General features: G+C 45.0%; 1 protein-coding gene across 5 annotated transcripts in view; it reads left to right on the top strand.

Moving 5' to 3' along the window:
• Positions 1-25,115, top strand: part of LOC111563200 (disks large homolog 4-like) — a 49,337-nt gene that overhangs the window by 12,095 nt on the left and 12,127 nt on the right. For 4 of the 5 annotated variants that reach the window (XM_055007533.1, XM_055007534.1, XM_055007535.1 and 1 more), the window contains 6 exons: positions 56-181; positions 15,770-15,820; positions 22,103-22,227; positions 23,416-23,585; positions 24,279-24,415; positions 24,490-24,640. In XM_055007533.1, coding sequence (XP_054863508.1) covers positions 56-181; positions 15,770-15,820; positions 22,103-22,227; positions 23,416-23,585; positions 24,279-24,415; positions 24,490-24,640 — 760 coding nt within the window. Of the gene's footprint in view, positions 1-55; positions 182-6,167; positions 6,495-15,769; positions 15,821-22,102; positions 22,228-23,415; positions 23,586-24,278; positions 24,416-24,489; positions 24,641-25,115 lie in introns of those variants that run through there. The other variant, XM_055007536.1, reaches the window with a different exon arrangement.

Genomic DNA, 25,115 nt, shown 5'->3' with positions numbered 1-25,115 from the left:
ACAATGCTAATGCTAACAGCTAATGCTAACAGCGTATCCATCTCTGTCTCTGCAGAAGTATCGTTACCAAGACGATGAGACTCCGCCTGTCGACCCCAGCCCCGGTCACATGACCCACGGACGGAGCACCGAGCTGAGCCACGCACACCTGGACGGATATACACACCCCGCCGCACTTACCGTACGTGCAAACACACACACCGCTCAGGGAACTACACCTCCCAGAATGCACCTGTGTCCTAGAGAACGCCTTTCATGGACACTGAGAAGGTCTGAGCAGGTTTAAAGGGTTCTTGTAAAGGTCTGTAGAGGTTTAAAGGGTTCTTGTAAAGGTCTGTAGAGGTTTAAATGGTCCTTATAAAGGTCAGAGCTGGTTTAAAAGATCCTCATAAAGGTCTGAGGAGGTTTAAAGGGTCCTTATTAAGCTCTGAGGAGGTTTAAAGGCTCCTTATAAAGCTCTGAGGAGGTTTAAAGGGTCCTTATAAAGGTTTGTAGAGGTTTAATGGGTCCTTATAAAGGTCTGTAGAGGTTTAATGGGTCCTCATAAAGGTCTGAGGAGGTGTAAAGGGTCCTTATAAAGGTCTGAGGACGTTTAAAGGGTCCTCATAAAGGTCTGAGAAGGTTTAAAGGGTCCTCATAAAGGTCTGAGGATGTTTAAAGGGTCCTCATAAAGGTCTGAGCACATTTAAAGGGTCCTCATAAAGGTCTGAGGAGGTTTAAAGGGTCCTCATAAAGGTCTGAGCACATTTAAAGGGTCCTCATAAAGGTCTGAGGAGGTTTAAAGGGTCCTTATAAAGGTCTGAGCACGTTTAAAGGGTCCTCATGAAGTTCTGAGCACGTTTAAAGGGTTCTTCAAACTGTCTGTGGAGATTTAAAGGGTCTTTATAAAGGTCTGGGGTTTCACAGGTCCTTGTGATCATCTGATTGGTCAGTAGGGAGGTTCTAAGGGTCCTTTAGAGCAGTGGTTCCCAACCTGGGGTCAGCGCCCCCCCAGGAGGGGCACCAGAGATCTGAGGGGGGGATGTGAAATATTGGTCTGTGATGTTATAAAAAACAGATTTTTACATTCTGGATAAAATCAGAGTAAAAGACTCACTGTGTCATCACAAGTCTACCTATAAAACATTTTTAAAGCACATTTATTTGGTCTTTCTTCAAAAATCCTTTGCTGCTTCGATGGCCACGCCTCCTTGACCTTTCAACTTCTCTCCACGCTTTCTTAAGGTCGGCTCCTAGTTCATCCAGATTCATTAGTTTGTGTGCAGTTAGAAAATGACTGATGGGAACGATGTCTGAAAAACACAGAACAGGTGAAGATTCATCAGTACCTTAAAAACTCCGGCTATACCTCGAGAGTAACCTTAAACTTGGTTTTATTAAAGGACAAGACAGAATTATGTTATTTGTGGTGAAATGCTGGTAAATGACAGCATGAAGCCAGAGAATTACAGCGATGTCAGGAAGCAAAACTCAGTTTGGTAAAGTCGGAAAGATATTCACAAATTCGGACTTCCGGCATCAATAACTCATTAAATATACGTTGTCTAAACACAGAGCCGTAGCTTGCCATTAGGCAAGGCAGGCAATTACTTGGGGCCCCCTAGCTAGGAAGGGCCCCAAGTGGGCCAACAGAATTGACACAAACAGCGACAGAATACATTCACTAGACAGCTGCAGTTACAAGGTGCAATGACAACCGCCCGTCGCAGAGCCCCTGAAGGGGCCCCCTCTCGCCCCTCCCTCACCTCCTTCTCTCTGTCAGACAGAGGGAGAGGGGGAGAGAGAGGTGGTAGTAGACGCTGCTCTGACCAGCCTAAATGACAGGTTTTCAAGACTTAAAGATGTTTATAACCTTTATGGCTTTCTTTTGTTTGTCTGCAGCTATTCAAAATGACACCCTGACAGAAAAGTGCAAAAAATTTGAAAAAGCACTTCATGACATAGATTGTGACGATTTAATACTGGAGGTCAGAGCTGCATATCATGCATTTCCTGATAATGTAACTTCCCCAAGAGAAATGCTTGACTATATTTACAAAGAGCAGCTTCTGGATCTGTATGCAAATCTCAGTATTGCCTTTCGACTTTTATTGACACTGCCCATCACTGTTGCCTCTGGCGAGAGAAGCTTTTCATCACTCAAGTTGATAAAAAATTATCTCAGATCAACTATGTCTCAGGAAAGGCTTTCAGGATTAGCTTTAATTTTGATTGAGCACAAGGTAGGACGATCATTGAATTTAGAAGACATGGTCACTGCATTTGCACAAGCCAAGGCTAGAAAGCAACACTGGTAGGTTTTGTTTTAATAAAAAAAATCCAAAAGGCTCATGTGCACTTTTATATACACTTTTCTGTGTTTCTTACACGTTGCATTTCAGGAACCTGTGCACATACTTGATTAATATTTATTTTTTATTTGATTATGTGGTTTGCTTTTATTGTTGTGGTGTTTATAGTTTTTTAATAGTTTTTCTTTTCTAAAAGCATTTTAAAAACTGTGACACTTTACAAACAAACATATATTTATTCATCTTGTTCTTATTCTTGTTGAATTTGCCAGGGTACTAGATTTTCAATGTCATTGTCTTAATCACTTAATGTTTACACTCAATGTTTACATTTTTTGAGTACATGCTAAAATAAAAACTACATACATATAACAACTTCTTTGACCTTTGGCAATTCCTTATAATGGCAAAGTATAATTTATTACACCCCATATTTCCATCAGTACTTCAGAGGGCCCCCTGTTACTTTTTGCTTGGGGCCCCAGGGAACCCTTGCTACGGCACTGTCTAAACATAAACGATGCCTGTTTTCCATTGTTGTAAGGTAGACAATATGCTACAAGCCCAGTTTAATCAAAAGTAGCTGCAGAAATAACATTGGTGTCTATGAGCAGCAGGCTGTGTGACGAGTGAACAGGGACCGTCTGCAAAATGCAAAACTGCTGCAAACAGCGAAGAGACACAAATATTCAACAAATTTACTGCAGCCATAAACTCTCTCCTCCTCGTCATAGTACAACTCTTGGTTTGATCCATCCATCCATTATCTATACACCGCTTATTCCTCACTAGGGTCGCGGGGGGTGCTGGAGCCTATCCCAGCTGACTCAGGTGAAGGCAGGGGACACCCTGGACAGGTCGCCAGTCTGTCGCAGGGCTACATACAAAGACAAACAAGCACTCTCACATTCACACCTACGGGCAATTTAGAGTAATCAATTAACCTCAGCATATTTTTGGACTGTGGGAGGAAGCCGGAGTACCCGGAGAGAACCCACGCATGCACAGGGAGAACATGCAAACTCCATGCAGAAAGATCCCGGGAAAGCCGGGACGTGAACCAGGGATCTTCTCGCTGCAAGGCGAAAGTGCTAACCACTACGCCACTGTGCAGCCCCATCTCTTGGTTTGATATAAAATATAATTTTTTTTATAATTTTGGGGGGGTAGGTGCTGCGCTGGGGCTGGGGTGCAGCTTATGGAGGGGGCTCCAAGCCAAACAGGTTGGGAACCACTGCTTTAGAGCATCTGATTGGTCAGTAGGGAGGTTCTAAGGGTCCTAGAGAAGGCCTTTAGGAATGTGAATGTGCTTCAGTTTGTTTTTCTGGTCTTAAAGTTGTGTTGAGCAGAAATAGTTCAATTTCTATGAAACTGAGTCTCAGGAGACGTTTCTAAAGATTAAACGAACCATAATCCAGACGCACTTCTTTATCTGACCAGCAGGAGGCAGCAGAACACAGTCTGAGGGGCTGCATGTGTGTTTGTATATTATAATATTATAATATTATAATATTATGTGTGTAGGTGTGCATGTGTGTGTGTGTGTGTGTGTGTGTGTGTGTGTGTGTGTGCGTGCGTGCGTGCGTGTGTGTGCTTATATATTATGTATGTGTGTGTGTGTTTATATATTATATGTGTGTGTTTGTGTGGTTCTTGTGATCTCCAGTCTGTCTCTGTTTGCTTTCAGTTCTTCAGGGAGCGTTTGAGGTCCATGAGTAAGTTCTAAGTTTAACATGAGAAGGTTCTGGTGCTCTGTCAGGTTGGATCTCTGGTCTGGTTCCAGCTTTGAGAGGTCTTCAAGGAGGTTCTGTGGATGTAGCGGTACATGTCTGTAAAGAGGTCTGAGAAGATCCTGAGGAAGTTCTTGGTGTTCTTTAAGGAAGACGGAGAGGTTCTAGAGCGGATCTCAGAGTCCTTGATGTGGATGCAGCTCAATCCTGTGAACAGAAGAAGTTTCTGATGGAATTTTGAATGTTCTGCAGAATTATGACTCCCTCTAGTTAATGAAATACTGTGGAACATGAAGAACCTCCTGTTGTTGTTGTACAGAAGAGCTTCAGGAAGGTTCTAAGCTGAACGTTATTAATTAAAGCTCCGTAGCTGGAACCTGTACGAGTTACTGACTGAAATGAAACAGCACTGTGGAGGAAAATAAACTGATATTTTTCTACATTTTTTTAAACTATTAAGCTAGTAATAACAACTAGTAACTAACAATAACACACTATAGCACACTATAACATAATAAAACACACAATAACACACTATAACACACTATGACACAAAATAACACACTATGACACACTATGACACACTATAACACACAATAACACACTATAACACACTGACACACTATAACACACAATAACACACTATAACACACTATAACACAATAACACTCTATAACACACTAACACACTATGACACACTATGACACAATATAACACAATATAACACACAATAACACACAATAACACACAGTGTGGGCTGAGCTCTATCTGAATGTGATGGATCCTCATTGCTGTTTTGGCTGGCCGTTGCCATGGCAACGGAGAGGAGAGTGATGAGATGTGGAGGGGGTGTAACCATAGCAACACTCTACCTTTTTCTACCTCTCTCTCCCTCTCTCTCTCTCTACCTCTCTCTCTCTACCCCTCTCTCTCTCTACCCCTCTCTCTCCCTCTCTCTCTCTCTCTCTACCTCTCTCTCTCTCTCTCTACCCCTCTCTCTCTCTACCCCTCTCTCTCTACCTCTCTCTCTCTCTCTCTACCCCTCTCTCTCCCTCTCTCTCTCTCTCTACCTCTCTCTCTCTCTACCCCTCTCTCTCTCTACCCCTCTCTCTCTACCTCTCTCTCTCTCTCTCTACCCCTCTCTCTCCCTCTCTCTCTCTCTCTACCTCTCTCTCTCTACCCCTCTCTCTCTCTACCCCTCTCTCTCTACCTCTCTCTCTCTCTCTCTACCCCTCTCTCTCCCTCTCTCTCTCTCTCTACCTCTCTCTCTCTACCCCTCTCTCTCTCTACCCCTCTCTATCTCTCTCTCTCTACCCCTCTCTCTCTCTACCCCTCTCTCTCTACCTCTCTCTCTCTCTCTCTACCCCTCTCTCTCCCTCTCTCTCTCTCTCTACCTCTCTCTAGCTCTCTTTCTACCCCTCTCTCTCTCTAACCCTCTCTCTCTACCTCGCTCTCTCTCTCTACCCCTCTCTCTCCCTCTCTCTCTCTCTCTACCTCTCTCTCTCTACCCCTCTCTCTCTACCTCTCTCTCTCTCTCTACCCCTCTCTCTCCCTCTCTCTCTCTCTCTACCTCTCTCTCTCTACCCCTCTCTCTCTACCTCTCTCTAGCTCTTTCTACCCCTCTCTCTCTCTAACCCTCTCTCTCTACCTCTCTCTCTCTCTACCTCTCTCTCTCTCTCTACCTCTCTCTCTCTCTCTCTACCCCTCTCTCTCCCTCTCTCTCTCTCTCTACCTCTCTCTCTCTACCCCTCTCTCTCTACCTCTCTCTAGCTCTCTTTCTACCCCTCTCTCTCTCTAACCCTCTCTCTCTACCTCTCTCTCTTTCTACCCCTCTTTCTACCCCTCTCTCTCTCTACCTCTCTCTACCTCTCTCTCTCTACCCCTCTCTCTCTACCTCTCTCTAGCTCTCTTTCTACCCCTCTCTCTCTCTAACCCTCTCTCTCTACCTCTCTCTCTCTCTACCCCTCTCTCTACCTCTCTTTCTACCCCTCTCAATCTCTCTACCTCTCTCTCTACCCCTCTCTCTCTCTCTCTACCCCTCCCCCCTCAGCAGTGACATCACAGGGGGGAGGGGATTCCTTCCTAGAGGGAGGAGTGGTCGAGTGACATAGACATGTATTGGAGAGAGAGAGCAGTGGAGCGTGTAGAGAGAGGGGTGTTTGGGCAATCGAGCGGAGGAGGAAGGAGGGATGACGGACGTCCACATCTTTTCCGTTTTCTCTCCTTCATCGGGTTGTCCGTATTGGTCTATGTGTCTTCCAGCCGTCCGTCATGCGTGTGCTGGTCGTTAGGTTGTCGTGGCAGCTAACAAGCTTAACGTGGAGCGTGTGTTAATGAATTATTCATGGTCGGGGCCTTTCTGTAACGCTGCAGAGCTCCAGGGATGTTTGTGTCGGTGTGGTACGCCAAGAAGATGGGCCGCAGATTCATCAACAACGTGAGGAGAGCCAAGAGGCAGCGGCAGAGGATGATGGTAGGAGCTGCTTTATAGGGCTCGTTAGGCTGGGATTGGTCCATGGAGGAGGGGGCGGAGCCTGGGGCTGCTGCTGGGATATCTGGGATGGTTCTGGGATGTTACTGGGATGTTTCTGGGATGTTACTGGGATGTTTCTGATGTTACTGAGATGTTTCTGATGTTACTGGGATGTTTCTGGGATGTTACTGGGATGTTTCTGATGTTACTGGGATGTTACTGGGATGTTTCTGGGATGTTACTGAGACGTTACTGTGACGTTTCTGGGATGTTACTGGGATGTTTCTGGGATGTTACTGGGATGTTTCTGATGTTACTGGGACGTTACTGGGACGTTACTGGGATGTTTCTGGGATGTTACTGGGATGTTTCCGATGTTACTGACATGTTACTGACACGTTACTGGGATGTTTCTGGGATGTTACTGGGACGTTACTGGGACGTTTCTGGGGCGTTACTGGGATGGTTCTGCGATGTTACTGGGATGTTACTGGGATGTTTCTGGGATGTTACTGGGATGTTTCTGGGATGTTACTGGGATGGTTCTGCGATGTTACTGGGATGTTACTGGGATGTTTCTGGGATTTTACTGGGATGTTTCTGGGATGTTACTGGGATGGTTCTGCGATGTTACTGGGATGTTTCTGGGATGTTACTGGGATGGTTCTGCGATGTTACTGGGATGTTTCTGGGATGTTACTGGGATGGTTCTGCGATGTTACTGGGATGTTTAACTGAGGGTTTCACGTCTTCATGTTGGAAGGTTTCTGTCTGTTACTCATTATGTGGCTCCGTCTTCTTCTCTGTGTCCTTCTGTTGTTAATTCTAGTTTTCTTGTTTTCTGTCTTATTTTTCTTCTTTTTTGTTGTTTTTTTTGTTTTCAGTCTCTCTGTTGTCGTCTTTTGACTCCTTTTCTTTGTCTTCTGTGTTGTCTGTCTTCGGGTCCAGGAGGACGGTAGAAACGCTCTCATAGGCTTGTCTAACTGCTCGTTAGCGTGTGATTGGCTCCTTGGAGGAGGGGGAGGAGCCTGAGGTGAGCTCAGGGTGGTGACCTTCCTGAGAAACCAGAACTCGGTCGTTTGTGCTGTTTGAGAGGAGGAAACATCTGGTTCATCTCCAGATGTTCCACAGAGACCGGAGGCTGAGTAGAGCCTTTAATGAACTCCGTCTCCCATCAGCCCCAGGGGGCGCTGTGGTTACGGCCTCCTGAAGGGTCCTGCTGCTATTAGTTGGTTCAGTCAGAATTAAATATCAGTTTTAGCTGCAATCACACGTCAGTGTGATCATTTTAACCACTGTGGATCATTTTAACTCACTGTGGATCATTTTAACCCACTGTGGATCATTTTAACTTACTGTGGATCATTTTAACCCACTGTGGATCATTTTAACTCACTGTGGATCATTTTAACCCACTGTGGATCATTTTAACCCACTGTGGATCATTATAACCCACTGTGGATCATTTTAACTGTGGATCATTATAACGCACTGTGGATCATTTTAACTCACTGTGGATCATTATAACCCACTCTGGATCAGTTTAACCCACTTTGGATCAGTTTAACCCACTGTGGATTATTTAACCCACTGTGGATCATTTTAACCCACTGTGGATCATTATAACCCACTCTGGATCAGTTTAACCCACTTTGGATCAGTTTAACCCACTGTGGATTATTTAACCCACTGTGGATCATTTTAACCCACTGTGGATCATTTTAACCCACTGTGGATCAGTTTAACCCACTATGGATCATTTTAACCCACTGTGGATCATTTTAACCCACTGTGGATCATTATAACTGTGGATCATTTTAACCCACTGTGGATCATTATAACTGTGGGTCATGTTTCAGTCTGGAGTCCTCCATCTCTGTGGAACCAGAACATCATGAGGTGTTTCACTGGTTTCCCTCTCAGTCTCTCTGAGGAAACACTGCCTGCAGTTCAACCTGAACTCTCTGAATCTGAGTCAGTCCTGGAGAACCAGAACCAGAACCAGGGTTAGGGTTCTGGATTTTATAGAATCTCCAGACTTACTCAGATTTGGTTCATTTTCTTGAGGGAACATCACAGATGGTGCGTTCAAAGACTGTCAGAAAGTTGATAGTTTTGTCTACTTTTACAGTCTGATTATTTTTTATTTTTTGAAGAGGACACGTGTTTTAAAGCTGGTTTTAGGGTTCAGACGGTTGATGATGACTTCTTTTCTTGTGGAGAAGCAGGAGAACATCTGCAGCTACAGAAACATGATGTAGAGGAGAACGTAGACCTCAGAGTAGATCTCATGAAGCAGCCTCCTGAATCTGTGGTGGGACTGAGTGATCAGAGACTCCAGGTGTTGGTTCCTTTGTCTTCTTCTGGTGGTGGTCAGAGCTGGAGATGTAGCTGGAGGTTCTGACCGTTGATGGAACCTTCATCATGGACATGAAATCCAACATAAACGCTCACTGACTGTACTTAATGACCTCACTGTGACCTGCTCAGCTGTAGAACATCCTTTAGTTCAGCTGTAGAACATCCTTTAGTTCAGCTGTAGAACATCCTTTAGCTCAGCTGTAGAACATTCTTTAGTTCAGCTGTAGAACATCCTTTAGTTCAGCTGTAGAACATCCTTTAGCTCAGCTGTAGAACATCCTTTAGCTCAGCTGTAGAAAATCCTTTAGCTCAGCTGTAGAACATCATTAGTTCAGCTGTAGAACATCCTTTAGTTCAGCTGTAGAACATCCTTTAGCTCAGCTGTAGAACATCCTTTAGCTCAGCTGTAGAACATCCTTTAGCTCAGCTGTAGAACATCCTTTAGTTCAGCTGTAGAACATCCTTTAGCTCAGCTGTAGAACATCCTTTAGTTCAGCTGTAGAACATCCTTTAGCTCAGCTGTAGAACATCCTTTAGCTCAGCTGTAGAACATCCTTTAGTTCAGCTGTAGAACATCATTAGTTCAGCTGTAGAACATCCTTTAGTTCAGCTGTAGAACATCATTAGTTCAGCTGTAGAACATCCTTTAGTTCAGCTGTAGAACATCATTAGTTCAGCTGTAGAACATCCTTTAGCTCAGCTGTAGAACATCCTTTAGTTCAGCTGTAGAACATCCTTTAGCTCAGCTGTAGAACATCCTTTAGCTCAGCTGTAGAACATCCTTTAGCTCAGCTGTAGAACATCCTTTAGTTCAGCTGTAGAACATCATTAGTTCAGCTGTAGAACATCCTTTAGTTCAGCTGTAGAACATCCTTTAGCTCAGCTGTAGAACATCCTTTAGTTCAGCTGTAGAACATCATTAGTTCAGCTGTAGAACATCATTAGTTCAGCTGTAGAACATCCTTTAGTTCAGCTGTAGAACATCCTTTAGCTCAGCTGTGGAACATCATTAGTTCAGCTGTAGAACATCATTAGTTCAGCTGTAGAACATCATTAGTTCAGCTGTAGAACATCCTTTAGCTCAGCTGTAGAACATCCTTTAGCTCAGCTGTAGAACATCCTTTAGCTCAGCTGTAGAACATCCTTTAGTTCAGCTGTAGAACATCATTAGTTCAGCTGTAGAACATCATTAGTTCAGCTGTAGAACATCCTTTAGTTCAGCTGTAGAACATCCTTTAGCTCAGCTGTGGAACATCATTAGTTCAGCTGTAGAACATTCTTTAGCTCAGCTGTAGAACATCTGCTGGACCTTAGCTGGACCTGGACCTCCAGCCTTTAACCCTCTACTGTATGTCGTGTCTTCACAGATTAATGTCTGATTATTTTCATAAGGAGGAAGATGTTCCTCAGAGACGTTCTTGTGGAGGAGATCTTAGAAGCTGCTGTGTGATTGAACCAAACGTTCATCTTTTACTGAACCAGATGTTTTGTAGCATAAACTGAAGAGAGAAGCTGCTTAGAGACAAGAAGGTTTAAAAATAGAAGTAAAATCAGGGTGAAGGTTCTGTGGTTCCTGCTTTAGAAGATTGTTCAATGTTTGTATTTTTTTACAGCCTTTAATCCTCTGAACTCCAAAACCTGTTGGCAGGTTTAAAGGCCAACATCTTCAAGAAATAAAAAGTAAATCAGCCAGAAGCTGTGAAAGAAGATAAAATGATCAACTTTTCAACCTTCTGACAGTCCTTGAATGCACCATCTGCGATGTTCCCTCAAGAAAATGAACCAAATCTCAGTTTAAATGATAAAATTTCATCAAAAGCTCTTCATCCTACATGTTTGGACTTCAGGTTGAACTGCAGGCAGTGTTTCCTCAGAGAGACTGACAGGAAAACCTTTAAAATAAATGCAGCAGAAACAGAGAACAGAGGAGCAGGTTTTTGGAGATCCGTCCAGCATGGTGGAACATCTACAGATGATGAGCAGAGTAGAGAGGAAAAGTCTGGAGATAGAAAAACATCTAGAGGATGAGGAGTTAGTAGGAGCTTCTAGTTTCTAGAAACATCTTCCAGAACCTCCAGCTGGTTTCTCCTGAAGCTTCTACCATCACCAGGACCTGGATGACTGAGAACCTCCACAGAAGTCTGAGGAGACACCATTAGTTCATGGTTTAACATCTGAGGAGACATGGTGGTTCCAGGTTTTAATGTTTTAGTAAAATAAATAATCAAATAAATATTTCTTCTCTCTGGTTTCCATCATTCTGAGTCCTCCTGACAGAAGATGTTCTGTGTTCTCTGTCTTTCTTCATGATGTTCTGGTTCCACAGAGCTGCAGGACTTTAAAAATGATCCTCAGTGAGTTAAATGAGACCTCCTGGGGTTGATCATTGATCAGAGGATCAACTTCCTGTCTGGTCTCTGTGTGTATTTAGTGTAGATCTATTTAAATGTGCTTCAGATGTTCTGTTCCTGTGTCTGCTGTGGAGAACATCAGGTAGAGGTGGTTCTGGTGGTTCTGTTCTGTTCTCCATCAGTGCTGGAGACAGACTCAGAGTCCTGGGAGACGAAGAGCTTTGATTAATTCTACAACTCTCAGTAGACCTCCCTGTTACATAACTACTGGAGCTGCTGCTCACAGAGACAGACAGACAGGGAGACAGACAGGTCATTAAACAGACTCTCCAGATGTGTGGAATGAAGGTCTACTAACGTTCTTCATGAATTCAAACTGACTCTAAGAGCAGAAAACGTCTGAAGATGATAAAAAAAATACTGTAGATGTTAAAATAGACTAAAAACTAAATAAAGAACAAACTGATTTAAATAAAAGACTTGATGGATTTCACTGATTACTGAATAAATTCTAACCAGAACATGGACCTGAAGAACTTATGGATCTGAAGAACCCATGGACCTGAAGAGCCCTAAACCAGAGAACTGCTGACAGGGTGGTTTCTGTCTAGATGTAGGTTCTTCTGCACTATCAGAGAATGTTCCTTAGAGAACATCAGCTCTGAGGAACATCAGCTGTTAACCATCACAGCTGAGCTCCTGATCCACACCTGAACCTCTTCAGCTGCTCCACAAAGACAGACATGGTGTTTCTGACTGACCTCAGACCAGCTGTTGGAATCCAAACCCTGGAAAAGACCTGCAGCTGGAACATCCATCACTGCTGGTGTTCTGGACTCACTTCAGGTTCTTCTTCCTCTACATCCTCAGTCAGAGTTCAGTGACACCGTTGATTAGATACTAAGTCTGGACCCTGAAGGTCTAGAGTCTGAAGGTCTTGAGTCTGAAAGTCTGGATCCTGCAGGTCTGGACCCCAAAGGTCTGGACCCTGAAGGTCTGGATCCTGAAGGTCTGGAGTCTGAAGGTCTTGAGTCTCAAGGTCAGGATCCTGAAGGTCTGGACCCTAAACGTCTGGACCCTGAAGTTCTGGACCCTGAAGGTCTAGAGCAGGGGTATTCAACTAAAATTCAAAGAGATCCTGTCAGAGAAAATGTGTTAAAGCAAAGTTCCAGAACATCATAAAGTCTAACTTCAATTAGTGTGATATATGTTGATGTAACCTAGAAGTTTTATTAGCGTGTGCATGTAATCAATAACTGACTGTCAAATCAAATAAATTCAGTACGGTTCAAAAACATTTTGACAACATTTATTAACAAATAACTTTTGATATAACTGTACATCTTAAAATTAAGTGTAGAACTTGAAAAAATAATGACTAAACAACCCGAACCAGCTTATATACATCTTTAACAATACCTAAATCTCAAAAATGTAAACAATTGAACACTTCTACATTTTTTTCCTGTCTTGTTACTTCCCTTATATCCCTGCTGCTTAATGGGAGAACTGAGCTGCAGTTTGCTCTGCCAGTATTTTTTGAATTGTGTATTTTGAATTGTGGTCTGAATGGTGTCAGGGTCGTTCTCAAACACATTTGGAGCTCATTGGTCAGTCTGGAACCATATTCAGTTTTGACTATGTTCATAGTTGAGAAAGGTGCCTCCAGCTGTATGTTGAGCCAAACATGGTCAGCATGTGCAGGACTATTTCCCTCTCGGTGTCGCTTTATTCATTTCCATTTTTGTCTGTCTCTCACCTCTCAACTGTTTTCTGAACGCAGAGCTGTGATGTTTAGCAGCTGCAATGCAGAGACTTCATTGGCTGAGTAGTGTCATGTGGGATGGCTGAACTCGTACGTAATTGGTCTGTGTGTTTCCTGAGCTGCTAACTAATGCCATAAACACTGGGAAAGCTGTGCCGGTAAAACAGAAGCCACCGGTCAAATTTAAAATCCCGTTACAGTTTACTGATTACAGGTCCGGTCCGTATAAGACGGCGTCTGGGTCCGGATCCGGACCGCAGTCCGCCAGTTAGTGACCCCCGGTCTAGAGTCTAAAGGTCTGGACCCTGAGGGTCCGGACCCTGAAGGTCGGGAACCTGAAAGTCTGGACCCTGAAGGTCTGAATCCTGCAGGTCTGGATCCTGAAGGTCTGTACCTTGTAGGTCTAGTGTTTAAAGGTCTGGACCCTGAAGGCCTGGACCCTGAACGTCTGGACCCTGATGTCTGGATCCTGAAGGTCTGGACCTTGTAGGTCTAGTGTTTAAAGGTCTGAACCCTGAAGGTCTGGACCCTGAACGTCTGGACTCTGAAGGTCTGGATCCTGAAGGTGTAGAGTCTAAAAGTCTGGACCCTGAAGGTCCGGACCTTGAAGGTCGGGACCCTAAAGGTCTGGACACTGGAGGTCTGGATCCTGAAGGTCTGGATCCTGAAGGTCTGGACCCTGAAGGTCTAGAGTCTAAAGGTCTGGATCCTGAAGGTCTGGACCCTGAAGGTCTAGAGTCTAAAGGTCTGGATCCTGAAGGTCTGGACCCTGAAGGTCTTGAGTCTGATGGTGTGGATCCTGAAGGTCTGGACCCTGAAGGTCTGAACCCTGAAGGTCTGGACCCTGAAGGTCTGGCTCTTGAAGGTCTAGGGTCTGAAGGTCTGGACCCTGAAGGTCTGGACCCTGAAGGTCTGGATCCTGATGGTCTGGACCCTGAAGGTCTGGATCCTGAAGGTCTGGACCCTGTACCCTGGACTGGACTGGAGTTTTTCTTCTCCCAGGAGATGGTATTTCTTGTCCAACCAGTAAAAGAACTTTTCCTAAAAGGTGGAAGCAGCCAGAGATGGATGGACGGATCGGAGCTTCAGCGGAGATGTTGAACCAGTGGAAGAACCGGAGGATGAGTCTCTGGTTTCACCATCGAGCCAACCTTCACCAATGTTCTGAGATCTGGAGAGACCCAGAGAAGCAGATTCAGATGAAGACAGAGTCCTCGCTGGATGTTTGGGCTCAGAGACAACCTGAGGAGCTGAAGAATCCAGATGAGGAGGTTCAACATCTGGTCAGGATCCTCTTTCCTCTGGAGATCTTCAGCTGGAGGAGAACCAGAACTCTGCAGGGATCACATATCTCATCTGACCCCGGAACACTGCAGGGAGAGGAACATCTGGAATCACCTGCTGAGTCTGCTGCCACCAAGAGTCTGGAGAAGAAGGTGGATGGAGGTTCTGAAAACAAGATGGAACCAAGACGGAGCCTTGAGGAACTCCATGAGTGAGGAGAGAACTCTCCCTGTTGAAGACCAGACTGTTGGAGGTTTCAGGATCCACAGCAGCAGAAAGAACCGAACCAGAGCTTCATGAACCACCTGTCAGAAGATCAATCAGAACTCTTAGAGGAGCAGCTGGACAACCAGACTGAAGGTCTCCATGGAAACCCTGATTTATTTCATCTGTTTGATGTCCACCAGAATCTCATCAGAAGGTGCTGAGCAGAACTTCTACCTTCATGGTTGGATCTTCTGAGCAGCTGCTGGTCCTTCAGACTGAGGGTTGGTGTTGGTTTTAAACTCAGGTTTGGTTTATTTCTTGGACCTACAGATCAGACGATGTGTTCGAGGCCCATAGGAGAATCTGAGGAGTCTTTGTGTTGGACAGGTTCTGTCTGCTCAGTGGAGTCTGGAGGTTTTCAGGAACCAGAGCTGGTTTTAGGGTTAATCCAGAGTGTGGATGGGTTCAAACCGTCTCCAGATGTTTTATTTTATTTATAAATTGATCTGCTCACTGAGGTCAGCAGATCAAGCTCTACTGGTAGTGCCTATGACCAAAAAGAAACTGAGAGGTGATCGTGCTTTTTCTGTGGCTGCTCCTAAACTGTGGAATGAGCTCCCACTAAAAATCAGACAGGCTGATTCCCTCCCTATTTTGAAATCTCTTTTAAAAACACATTTTTTTAACTTGGCGTATGGCTCAGCTTAGAGCTGACTTTTACTGTACAACCTGTGTCTTATGTCTTATTTTTATACTCGCATTATTTTAATTGTATTTTTATTTGGTTATTTATTCTTATATTCTATTATTTAATGTGTACAGCACTTTGGTCGACAGTGTTGTTTTAAAATGCTTTCGAAATAAAGTTGGATTTGGATTTGGATATTTATTCATATTTTAAATCAAAGTTCTATGGATTCAAACCGTAAACTCTCAGAGACTTCAATGTGTTTTATTTATTTAAATTTAGATTCTAGATTCTACAGATTATAACCTGTAAACTCTCAGAGACTTTAATGTCTCCAGATGTTTTATTTTATTTCTATTTTAGATCAAAGTTCTCCAGACTCAAACTTTCTTCTCTTCAGTTCTGAAACCACCATCATCTTCACAGGAAGTGATGTAATAGCTGTCCTGTAGCACCGATGAATATGTGGAGGAGATGGTGAGAGGTGGTCGCCATGGCTACGGCTGCAGTTGCCATGGCAACCAGCCCCTCGAGGGCTCGACAGCTGTTACCATGGAGTTTCCGTGGTGACGAGCAGAGAGATGCTGGGATGCGAGTTTAACAATTCGTGTTTTTACAGATGAACGGATCCGAGGGAGAGCTGGAGTACGAAGAAATCACTCTGGAGAGGGTGAGACGCACAACACACACAACACAGACACACAAAATATACAATATATACACAAAATACACTCTGGAGAGGGTGAGACGCACAACACACACAACACAGACACACAAAATATACAATAAATACACAAAATACACTCTGGAGAGGGTGAGACGCACAACACACACAACACAGACACACAAAATATACAATATATACACAAAATACACTCTGGAGAGGGTGAGACGCACAACACACACAACACAGACACACAAAATATACAATATATACACAAAATACACTCTGGAGAGGGTGAGACGCACAACACACACAACACAGACACACAAAATATACAATAAATACACAAAATACACTCTGGAGAGGGTGAGACGCACAACACACACAACACAGACACACAAAATATACAATATATACACAAAATACACTCTGGAGAGGGTGAGACGCACAACACACACAACACAGACACACAAAATATACAATATATACACAAAATACACTCTGGAGAGGGTGAGACACACAACACACACAACACAGACACACAAAATATACAATATATACACAAAATACACTCTGGAGAGGGTGAGACGCACAACACACACAACACAGACACACAAAATATACAATATATACACAAAATACACTCTGGAGAGGGTGAGACGCACAACACACACAACACAGACACACAAAATATACAATATATACACAAAATACACTCTGGAGAGGGTGAGACGCACAACACACACAACACAGACACACAAAATATACAATATATACACAAAATACACCCTGGAGAGGGTGAGACACACAACAGACACACAACATATATACAACACAGACACAAAATACACTCCGAAGAGGGTGAGACGCACAACAGACACACAAAATACATGATATATACACAAAATACACTCTGGAGAGGGTGAGACGCACAACACACACAACACAGATACACAAAATATACAATATATACACAAAATACACCCTGGAGAGGGTGAGACACACAACAGACACACAACATATATACAACACAGACACAAAATACACTCTGGCGAGGGTGAGACGCATAACAGACACACAACAGACACACAACATATACACAGCACAGACACAAAATACAATCTGGAGAGGGTGAGACACACAACAGACGCACAAAATACACAATATATACACAACACACACAAAATACACAACATACACTCTGGAGAGGGTGAGACGCACACAGACACAAAATACACAACACAGACACACAACCCAAATAAAATACACTCTGGAGAGGGTGAGATGCACAACACACACAACATATACACAAAATATACTGGAGAGGGTGAGATGCACAACAGACACAAAATACACAATATATACGCACAAAATGCACAATATATACACAAAACACTCTGAAGAGGGTGAGACGCACACAGACACACAACATACACAAAATACACAAAAGCACTCTGGAGAGGGTGAGATGCACAAAATACACAACACAGACACACAACATATACACACTGGAGAGGGTGAGGGCGCATACAGACATACACTGCTACACTCTGCTACACAGAGACTCACACTGCTACACACAGACACACACTGCTACACTCTGCTACACACAGACACACACTGCTACACTCTGCTACACACAGACACACACTGCTACACTCTGCTACACACAGACACACTCTGCTAAACTCTGCTACAGTCTGCTACACTCTATTATACACTGCTACACTCTGCTACACAGACACACATTGCTACACGCTGCTACACTCTGCTACACACAGACACACACTGCTACACTCTGCTACAGTCTGCTACACACTGCTACACTGTTACACTCTGCTACACACAGACACACACTGCTACACTCTGCTACACACAGACACACACTGCTACACTCTGCTACACACAGACACACTCTGCTAAACTCTGCTACAGTCTGCTACACTCTATTATACACTGCTACACTCTGCTACACAGACACACATTGCTACACGCTGCTACACTCTGCTACACACAGACACACACTGCTACACTCTGCTACAGTCTGCTACACACTGCTACACTGTTACACTCTGCTACACACAGACACACACTGCTACACTCTGCTGCTGTTTTTAGAACGTGTCACTCTGTGCTCTGAAGCTGACGTCTCCTAAAATAAACTCCACCCGGCTGACATCACCTGCTTATTTTTAGCCCCTCGCTGCTGCTTTTAGAAACCAAACCCACCCAGCCTGAAGTTTATCACATCTGCTGAGACTCTCCACTAAAACACTTCCAGGACTTAGATCATTATTTACCTCAGAGAGACGATGCATGGAGACCGAGTGGAGAGAAACAAGCTCCAGATGTTCTCATCAACACAAATATAGAAACAACCTCCAGATGTTCTCATCAACACATCCACAGAAAACACCAATACTCTGATATTATATCAATATATTACCAAAATCTCTGAATGGAGACACTGGAAACCAGAGATGTCCATCCATCATCCATCCATCTTCCATCCATCCACCATCCATCCATCATCCATCCATCCATCCATCCATCCATCTGAATCAGATGTCCAAACCACCTCAGCTGGTTCCTTTAGCGGTGAAGGATCAGCAGCTCTACTCTGAGCTCCCTCTGGATGTCTGAGCTTCTCCCCCTATCTCTAAGGCTGAGTCCAGCCACCCTATGGAGGAAGCTCATTTCAGACACTTGGATCCATGATCTCATTCTTTGGATCACTATCCAGAGCTCATGACCATAGGTGAGGGTTGGAACGTAGATGGATGGTAAACTGAGAGCTTCTCCTTGTGGCTCAGCTCCCTCTTCACCACGACGGTTCGGTACAACGCCTTCATTACTGCTGACGCTGCACCAATCCTCCTGTCCATCTCTAGCTCCATTTTCCCATCACTCATGAACAAGATCCTGAGATACTTGAACTCCTTCACTTGAGGAGGCAACTCCCCCCCAACCGAGAGGGAGCAATCCACTGGTTTCCATCAGAGAACCTTGGCCTCAGACATGGAGGTTCTGATCCACATCCCCACCGCTTCACACTCGGCTGCAAACTGCTCCAGTGCTGCTGAAGGTCTGAGGAACCAACAGAACCACATCATCTGCTAAAAGCAGAGATGAGATCCTGAGGCCCCCAAACCAGACACCCACCTCACTCCGGCTGATCCTTGAGATCCTGTCCATGAAGACCACAAACAGGATTAGAGACAAGGGACAGCCCTGGAGGCGTCCAACACTCACTGGAAACGAGTCTGATTTTGTGCTGAGTATGCAGACACAGCTCTCACCGTGGTTGTACAGGGACTGAATGGCTCATATCAGAGAACCTGGTACCCCATACTCCCTCAGTATCCCATACTCCCTCAGTACCCCATAGTCCCTCAGTACCCCCATACTCCCTCAGTACCCCCATACTCCCTCAGTACCCCATACTTCCTCAGTACCCCCCACAGAGCCCCTCGGGGGACACGGTTGTAGACCTTCTCCAGATCCACAAAACACATGTAGACTGGCAGGATGAACTCCCATGACCCCCTCAGCAGCTCTGCAAGGGTAAAGAACTGATCCACTGTTCCACGACCAGGATGGAATCCGCATTGCTCCTTCTGAATCCGAGATTCGACAATCGGTTGGAGCCTCCCTTCCAGCACCCTAGAGTAAACTTTACCAGGGAGGCTGAGAAGTGTGATACCCTGGTAGTTGGAACACACTCTCCGGTCCCCCTTTTTAAAAATAGGAACCACCACCCCGGTCTGCCACTCCACAGGTACCGTACCGGATGCCCAACGACATTGTAGAGACGTGTCAGCCAAGACAGTCCAATAATGTCCAGAGCCTTCAGCATCTCAGGGTGGATCTTGTCCACACCTGGTGCCTCCGAGGAGCTTCTTAACTACTTCAGTGACCTCTGCCATGGATATGGACGAAGATTCCCCCGAGTCTTCAGGCTCTGCCTCCCCCAGAGAGGACGTGTTTACCGGGCTCAGGAGTTCCTCAAAGTACTCTTTCCACCACCTGACAGTGTCCCCAGTAAGGTCAGCAGTTCTCCACCTCAACTGTACACAGCCTGAGTAAAGCCCTGCCTCCCCTTCCTGAGTTCTCAAACGATTTGCCAGAACTTCTTCGAGGCCAACCAAAAGTCCTTCTCCATAGCTTCCCCGAACTCCTCCCACACCAGAGTTTTAACTTCCACAACTGCCGCAGCTGCAGCCCTTTTGGCTGACTGATACCCCAAAAACATTCATCATGTCTTCTTGTTAATACATTAGTTTTGAGTTCTTTTGTTCAGACATAAGGTGAATAGATAGATATTAATTACCTTTCTTGACAGTATCGGCGAAAGCTCTCGCCTTCATCAGAAGCGTTTCATTGACAGCGTGTGACGTGTCAGCCGGCAGATTTTGACAGCCGGCATTTGCGTCACGCCCAGTAGAGTCGCCAGATTCACCGGGCCAACCACGCCCACGCTGTAATGGCATGTGGTGGTGAGCCCAGCGGACCCAACCACCCCACCAGGCATGAAAGGTAATTAACATCTATCGCTTTCACCTTATGTCTGAACAAAAGAACTCAAAATTAATGACCAATATCTGTCAGCTGCTTTAGCTGACCCCTGAACCAGCCAGGCCCAAAAAGCCTCCTTCTTCAGCCTGACAACTTCCCTCACCACTGTCTATCAGCGGGTTTTTGGGTTGCCGCTGGGACAGGCACCAGTGACCTTCAGGCCACAGCTCCTAACAGTTGCTTCTGCAATGGAGGCTTTGAACATGGACCACTCAGACTCCATGTCTCCAACCTCCCCTGGGATGCAGGAGAAACTCTTCCAGAGGTGGGAGTTGAAAACCCCATGGACAGGGTCCTCCACCAGACATTCCCAATTCACCCTCACTACAGGTTTGGGTTTACCAGGTCTGTCCGGCAGCCTTCCATCAGATCCAACTCACCACCAGGTGGTGATCAGTTGACAGCTCTGCTCCTCTCTTTACCCGAGTGTCCAAAACATAGGGCTGCAGGTCTGATGATACGACTATGAAGTCCATCATCAATCTTTGACCTAAGGTGCTCTGGTACCAGGAACACTTATGAGCAAACTTATGCTCCATCATGGTGTTTGTTATGGAATATTTATGACTAACACAGAAGTCCAATAACAAAACACCACTCAGATTCAGATCAGGCCTTCAATCACCCTCCTCCAGGTTTCTCCATCATTGTCCACGTGAGCGTTGAAGTCTCCCAGGAGAACTATGAAGTCCCCAGGCGGTACCCCTTCCAGGAACCACCCAGAGACTCCAAGAAGGCTGAATGCTCTGAACTGCTGTTTGGTGCATAAGAACAGACAACAGTCAGAGTTTCCTCCTCCTCCAGGAGAACTCCAACAAAGCGGTGCTCAGCCGGGGCCTTGTGAGTTTCCCCACACCCACCCGGCGCCTCTCACCCTGGGCAGCTTTGGAAAAGAAGAGAGTCCATCTCCTCTCCAGGATTCTGGTTCCAGAACCCTTGCTGTGTGTGGAGGTGAGCCCAACTATATCTAGCCGGTATTGCTCCACCTCCTGCACCAGCTCAGGTTCCTTCCCCGCCAGTGAGGTGACGTTCCACATCCCCAGGGATAGACTAGGTCCTGCCTGGTGGGCATAGCACATGACCCTGATTTCCAGCCCTGCAGGTGGTGGGCTGACTGGGCAGTGGCCCCGTGTTACTTCTTTGGGCTGTACCTGACCAAGCCCCACAGAACCCCAAGACCTGGCCACCAGATGCGCTATGATGAGCTCCCCCGACCCCCCAGGCCTGGCTGCAGGAGAAGGCCCTGGTATCCCTAACCTGGGTGAGGTAGCAGCTTCTCCTTTTTGTGCTTTCATTGGGGTCTTCTGAATCACTTTTTGTCTGGTCCCTGCCCCAGGACCAGTTTGCCCTGGGAGACCCTACCAGGGGCTAATGCCCCGGACAACAGAGCTCCCAGAATCACAGGGACACTCAAATCCCTCCATAAGGTGGAGATTCGACTGGGAGAGAGATGTATGTGTTCTTTACAAGTACGTCAAGTGTGGTCCATCCACTGACTCCAGTTAATACACCTGTACAGTCCATTAATACACCTGTATGATCCATTAATACACCTGAATGGTCCATCCACTGACTCCAGTTAATACAGCTGTGTGGTACTGTGTTAGTGTGTATTAGTGTGTATTAATGTGTGATAACATGTGTGTTAGTATGTATTAGTATGTATTAATGTGTATCAGTGTGTATTAATGTGTGTTAATGTGTATGTTTCAGGGAAACTCTGGTCTGGGCTTCAGCATTGCAGGAGGAACTGATAATCCTCATATTGGAGACGACCCGTCCATCTTCATCACCAAGATCATCCCTGGAGGAGCCGCCGCTCAGGATGGACGCCTCAGGTACATCAAAACCCATAACTAAACCATCAGAAAAACCTTGAACTAAACATCAGAACCATCAGAACCCTCAACTTAACCATCAGAACCTTTAACTACAACATCAGAACCCTTAACTACACTATCAGAACACTTCACTACACTATCAGAACCCTTGACTCAACCTAAACCATCAGAAGAACCCTTAACTACATCATCTACAACAGGGGTATTCAACTAAAATTCAAAGAGGTCCAGTCAGAGAAAATGTATTAAAGCAAAGGTCCGAAACATCATAAAGTCTAACTTCAATTAGTGTGATATATGTTGATGTAACCTAGAAGTTTTATTAGCGTGTGCATGTAATCAATACTGACTGTCAAATCAAATAAATTCAGTACGGTTCAAAAACATTTTGACAACATTTATTAACAAATAACTTTTGATATAACTGTACATCTTAAAATTAAGTGTAGAACTTGAAAAAATAATGACTAAACAACCCGAAACAGCTTATATACATCTTTAACAATACCTAAATCTCAAAAATGTAAACAATTGAACACTTTTACATTTTTTTTCCTGTCTTGTTACTCCCCTTATATCCCTGCTGCTTAATGGGAGAACTGAGCTGCAGTTTGCTCTGCCAGTATTGTTTGAATTGTGTATTGTGTATTGTGGTCTGAATGGTGTCAGGGTCGTTCTCAAACACATTTGGAGCTCATTGGTCAGTCTGGAACCATATTCAGTTTTGACTATGTTCATAGTTGAGAAAGTTGCCTCCAGCTGTATGTTGAGCCAAACATGGTCAGCATGTGCAGGACTATTTCCCTCTCGGTGTCGCTTTATTCATTTCCATTTTTGTCTGTCCCTCACCTCTCAACTGTTTTCTGAATGCAGAGCTGTGATGTTTAGCAGCTGCAATGCAGAGACTTCATTGGCTGAGTAGTGTCATGTGGGATGGCTGAACTCGTACGTAATTGGTCTGTGTGTTTCCTGAGCTGCTAACTAATGCCATAAACACTGGGAAAGCTGTGCCGGTAAAACAGAAGCCACCGGTCAAATTTAAAATCCCGTTACAGTTTACTGATTACAGGTCCGGTCTGTATAAGACGGCGTCTGGGTCTGGGTCCGGATCCGGACCGCAGTCCGCCAGTTAGTGACCCCTGATCTACAACATCACTACAACACTGTATCTGGTTCTGTCTGCAGGGTGAACGACAGCATTGTTTTCGTTAATGACGTAGACGTCCGTGAGGTCACTCACTCCATCGCCGTGGAGGCGCTGAAGGAGGCGGGGCCTGTGGTCAGGCTGTACGTCCTGAGGCGACGCCCACCAAGTGAACGCCTCACACAGATCAAACTCATGAAGGGACCTAAAGGTAGAAACAGGAGTTCAGCTGTTGTTAATAGAATATTCCTGGTGTGTTTATATGTTTGTTCTAGTTTCATTTTAAATCCAATTTAAAAAGAAATCACAAACAACATGTGAGATTATATAAATCATTTTAACATGTTCCGAATTCAAAAAGTCTGCACTTGAGAAATATGTTCTAGAGATTCTAGATGGTGTAGAACCTTAAGAACGCTCATTAAAAACACCCTTTAGAAGGTGAATAGACACGTTACATACAGAACTGTTACTCTGGAGAACCCTATAAATCTAAAGACCAATGGAGAACCTGAGAAAAGTCAGAACCTGTATGTTCCTTTAATGTTCCTGCTGCCTGGTTTTTCTTCCTGATAAACTTCTTTGGTGCTTAAAAACCTAAAACTCCTCCACAGATCTCAGAATATTAATGTCAGAGTTCTTTTAGATCTCCAGGTATTTACAGAAGTCTTGGTTTCTAATGCGTTCCTTAATAGAACCTATGGGGATGTTCTACAGAAGATGTTGGAACCTGTTTGTAAGTTTTAGAGGTTGTCTGATTATTGTAGATGCTTCTGAACCTTGATGCTGCTGTAAAGAACCCTTCAGTTGCTTCAGAACACTCTGACCTCCACTGCTGGAGGTTCTGAACCGGTGATGATCAGTGTTCCAGTGCTAACCAGTTCTGTCCCTGGTTCCGGTCCAGGTCTGGGCTTCAGTATAGCTGGAGGTGTGGGGAACCAGCATGTTCCTGGAGACAACAGCATCTACGTCACGAAGATCATCGAGGGTGGAGCAGCGCACCGCGACGGACGGCTGCAGATCGGAGATAAAATCCTGGCAGTAGGTGACCTTCTGGTACGCTGACTGAAACAGAACCTTCAGGACGATGTTCTAACCGCAGCTCTGACCCACAGGTCAACCACGTCTCTCTGGAGGACGTCCTGCACGAAGACGCCGTGGCGGCCCTGAAGAACACTGGGGAGGTGGTCTACCTGAAGGTGGCCACGCCCACCTCTCAATACATCCACTCTGTGGACCGATACAGCCCCCCCGATCTGACAAGCTGTACGTACACCTGAGACTGTTTGGTTCCTCAGTAACGTTCTGATCATAGAACCAGCAGCACAGCAGGTTCTGATGGTGGAGATGTTACCTGAACCTTCTGATAGTAGCTGCTCTGACCTCCAAACTTTAAATCCATTCAGTCTGCAGTCCACATCGGACTGACTGTACCTCTTTAACATTAATAATGGTCTGACTGTACCTCGTTAACAGATTAATAATGGTCTCACTGTACCTCATTAACATTATTAATGGTCTGACTGCACCTCGTTTACATTAATAATGGTCTGACTGCACCTCGTTAACAGACTAATAATGGTCTGACTGCACCTCGTTTACATTAATAATGGTCTGACTGCACCTCGTTAACAGACTAATAATGGTCTGACTGCACCTCGTTTACATTAATAATGGTCTGACTGCACCTCGTTAACAGACTAATAATGGTCTGACTGTACCTCGTTAACAGACTAATAAT

The sequence above is a fragment of the Amphiprion ocellaris genome, chromosome 23 (assembly GCF_022539595.1).
Source record: "Amphiprion ocellaris isolate individual 3 ecotype Okinawa chromosome 23, ASM2253959v1, whole genome shotgun sequence".
NCBI classification, from domain to species: Eukaryota; Metazoa; Chordata; class Actinopteri; family Pomacentridae; genus Amphiprion; species Amphiprion ocellaris.
Note: the sequence above shows the minus strand (reverse complement) of the source record. Positions and strands in the feature narration are given on the sequence as shown.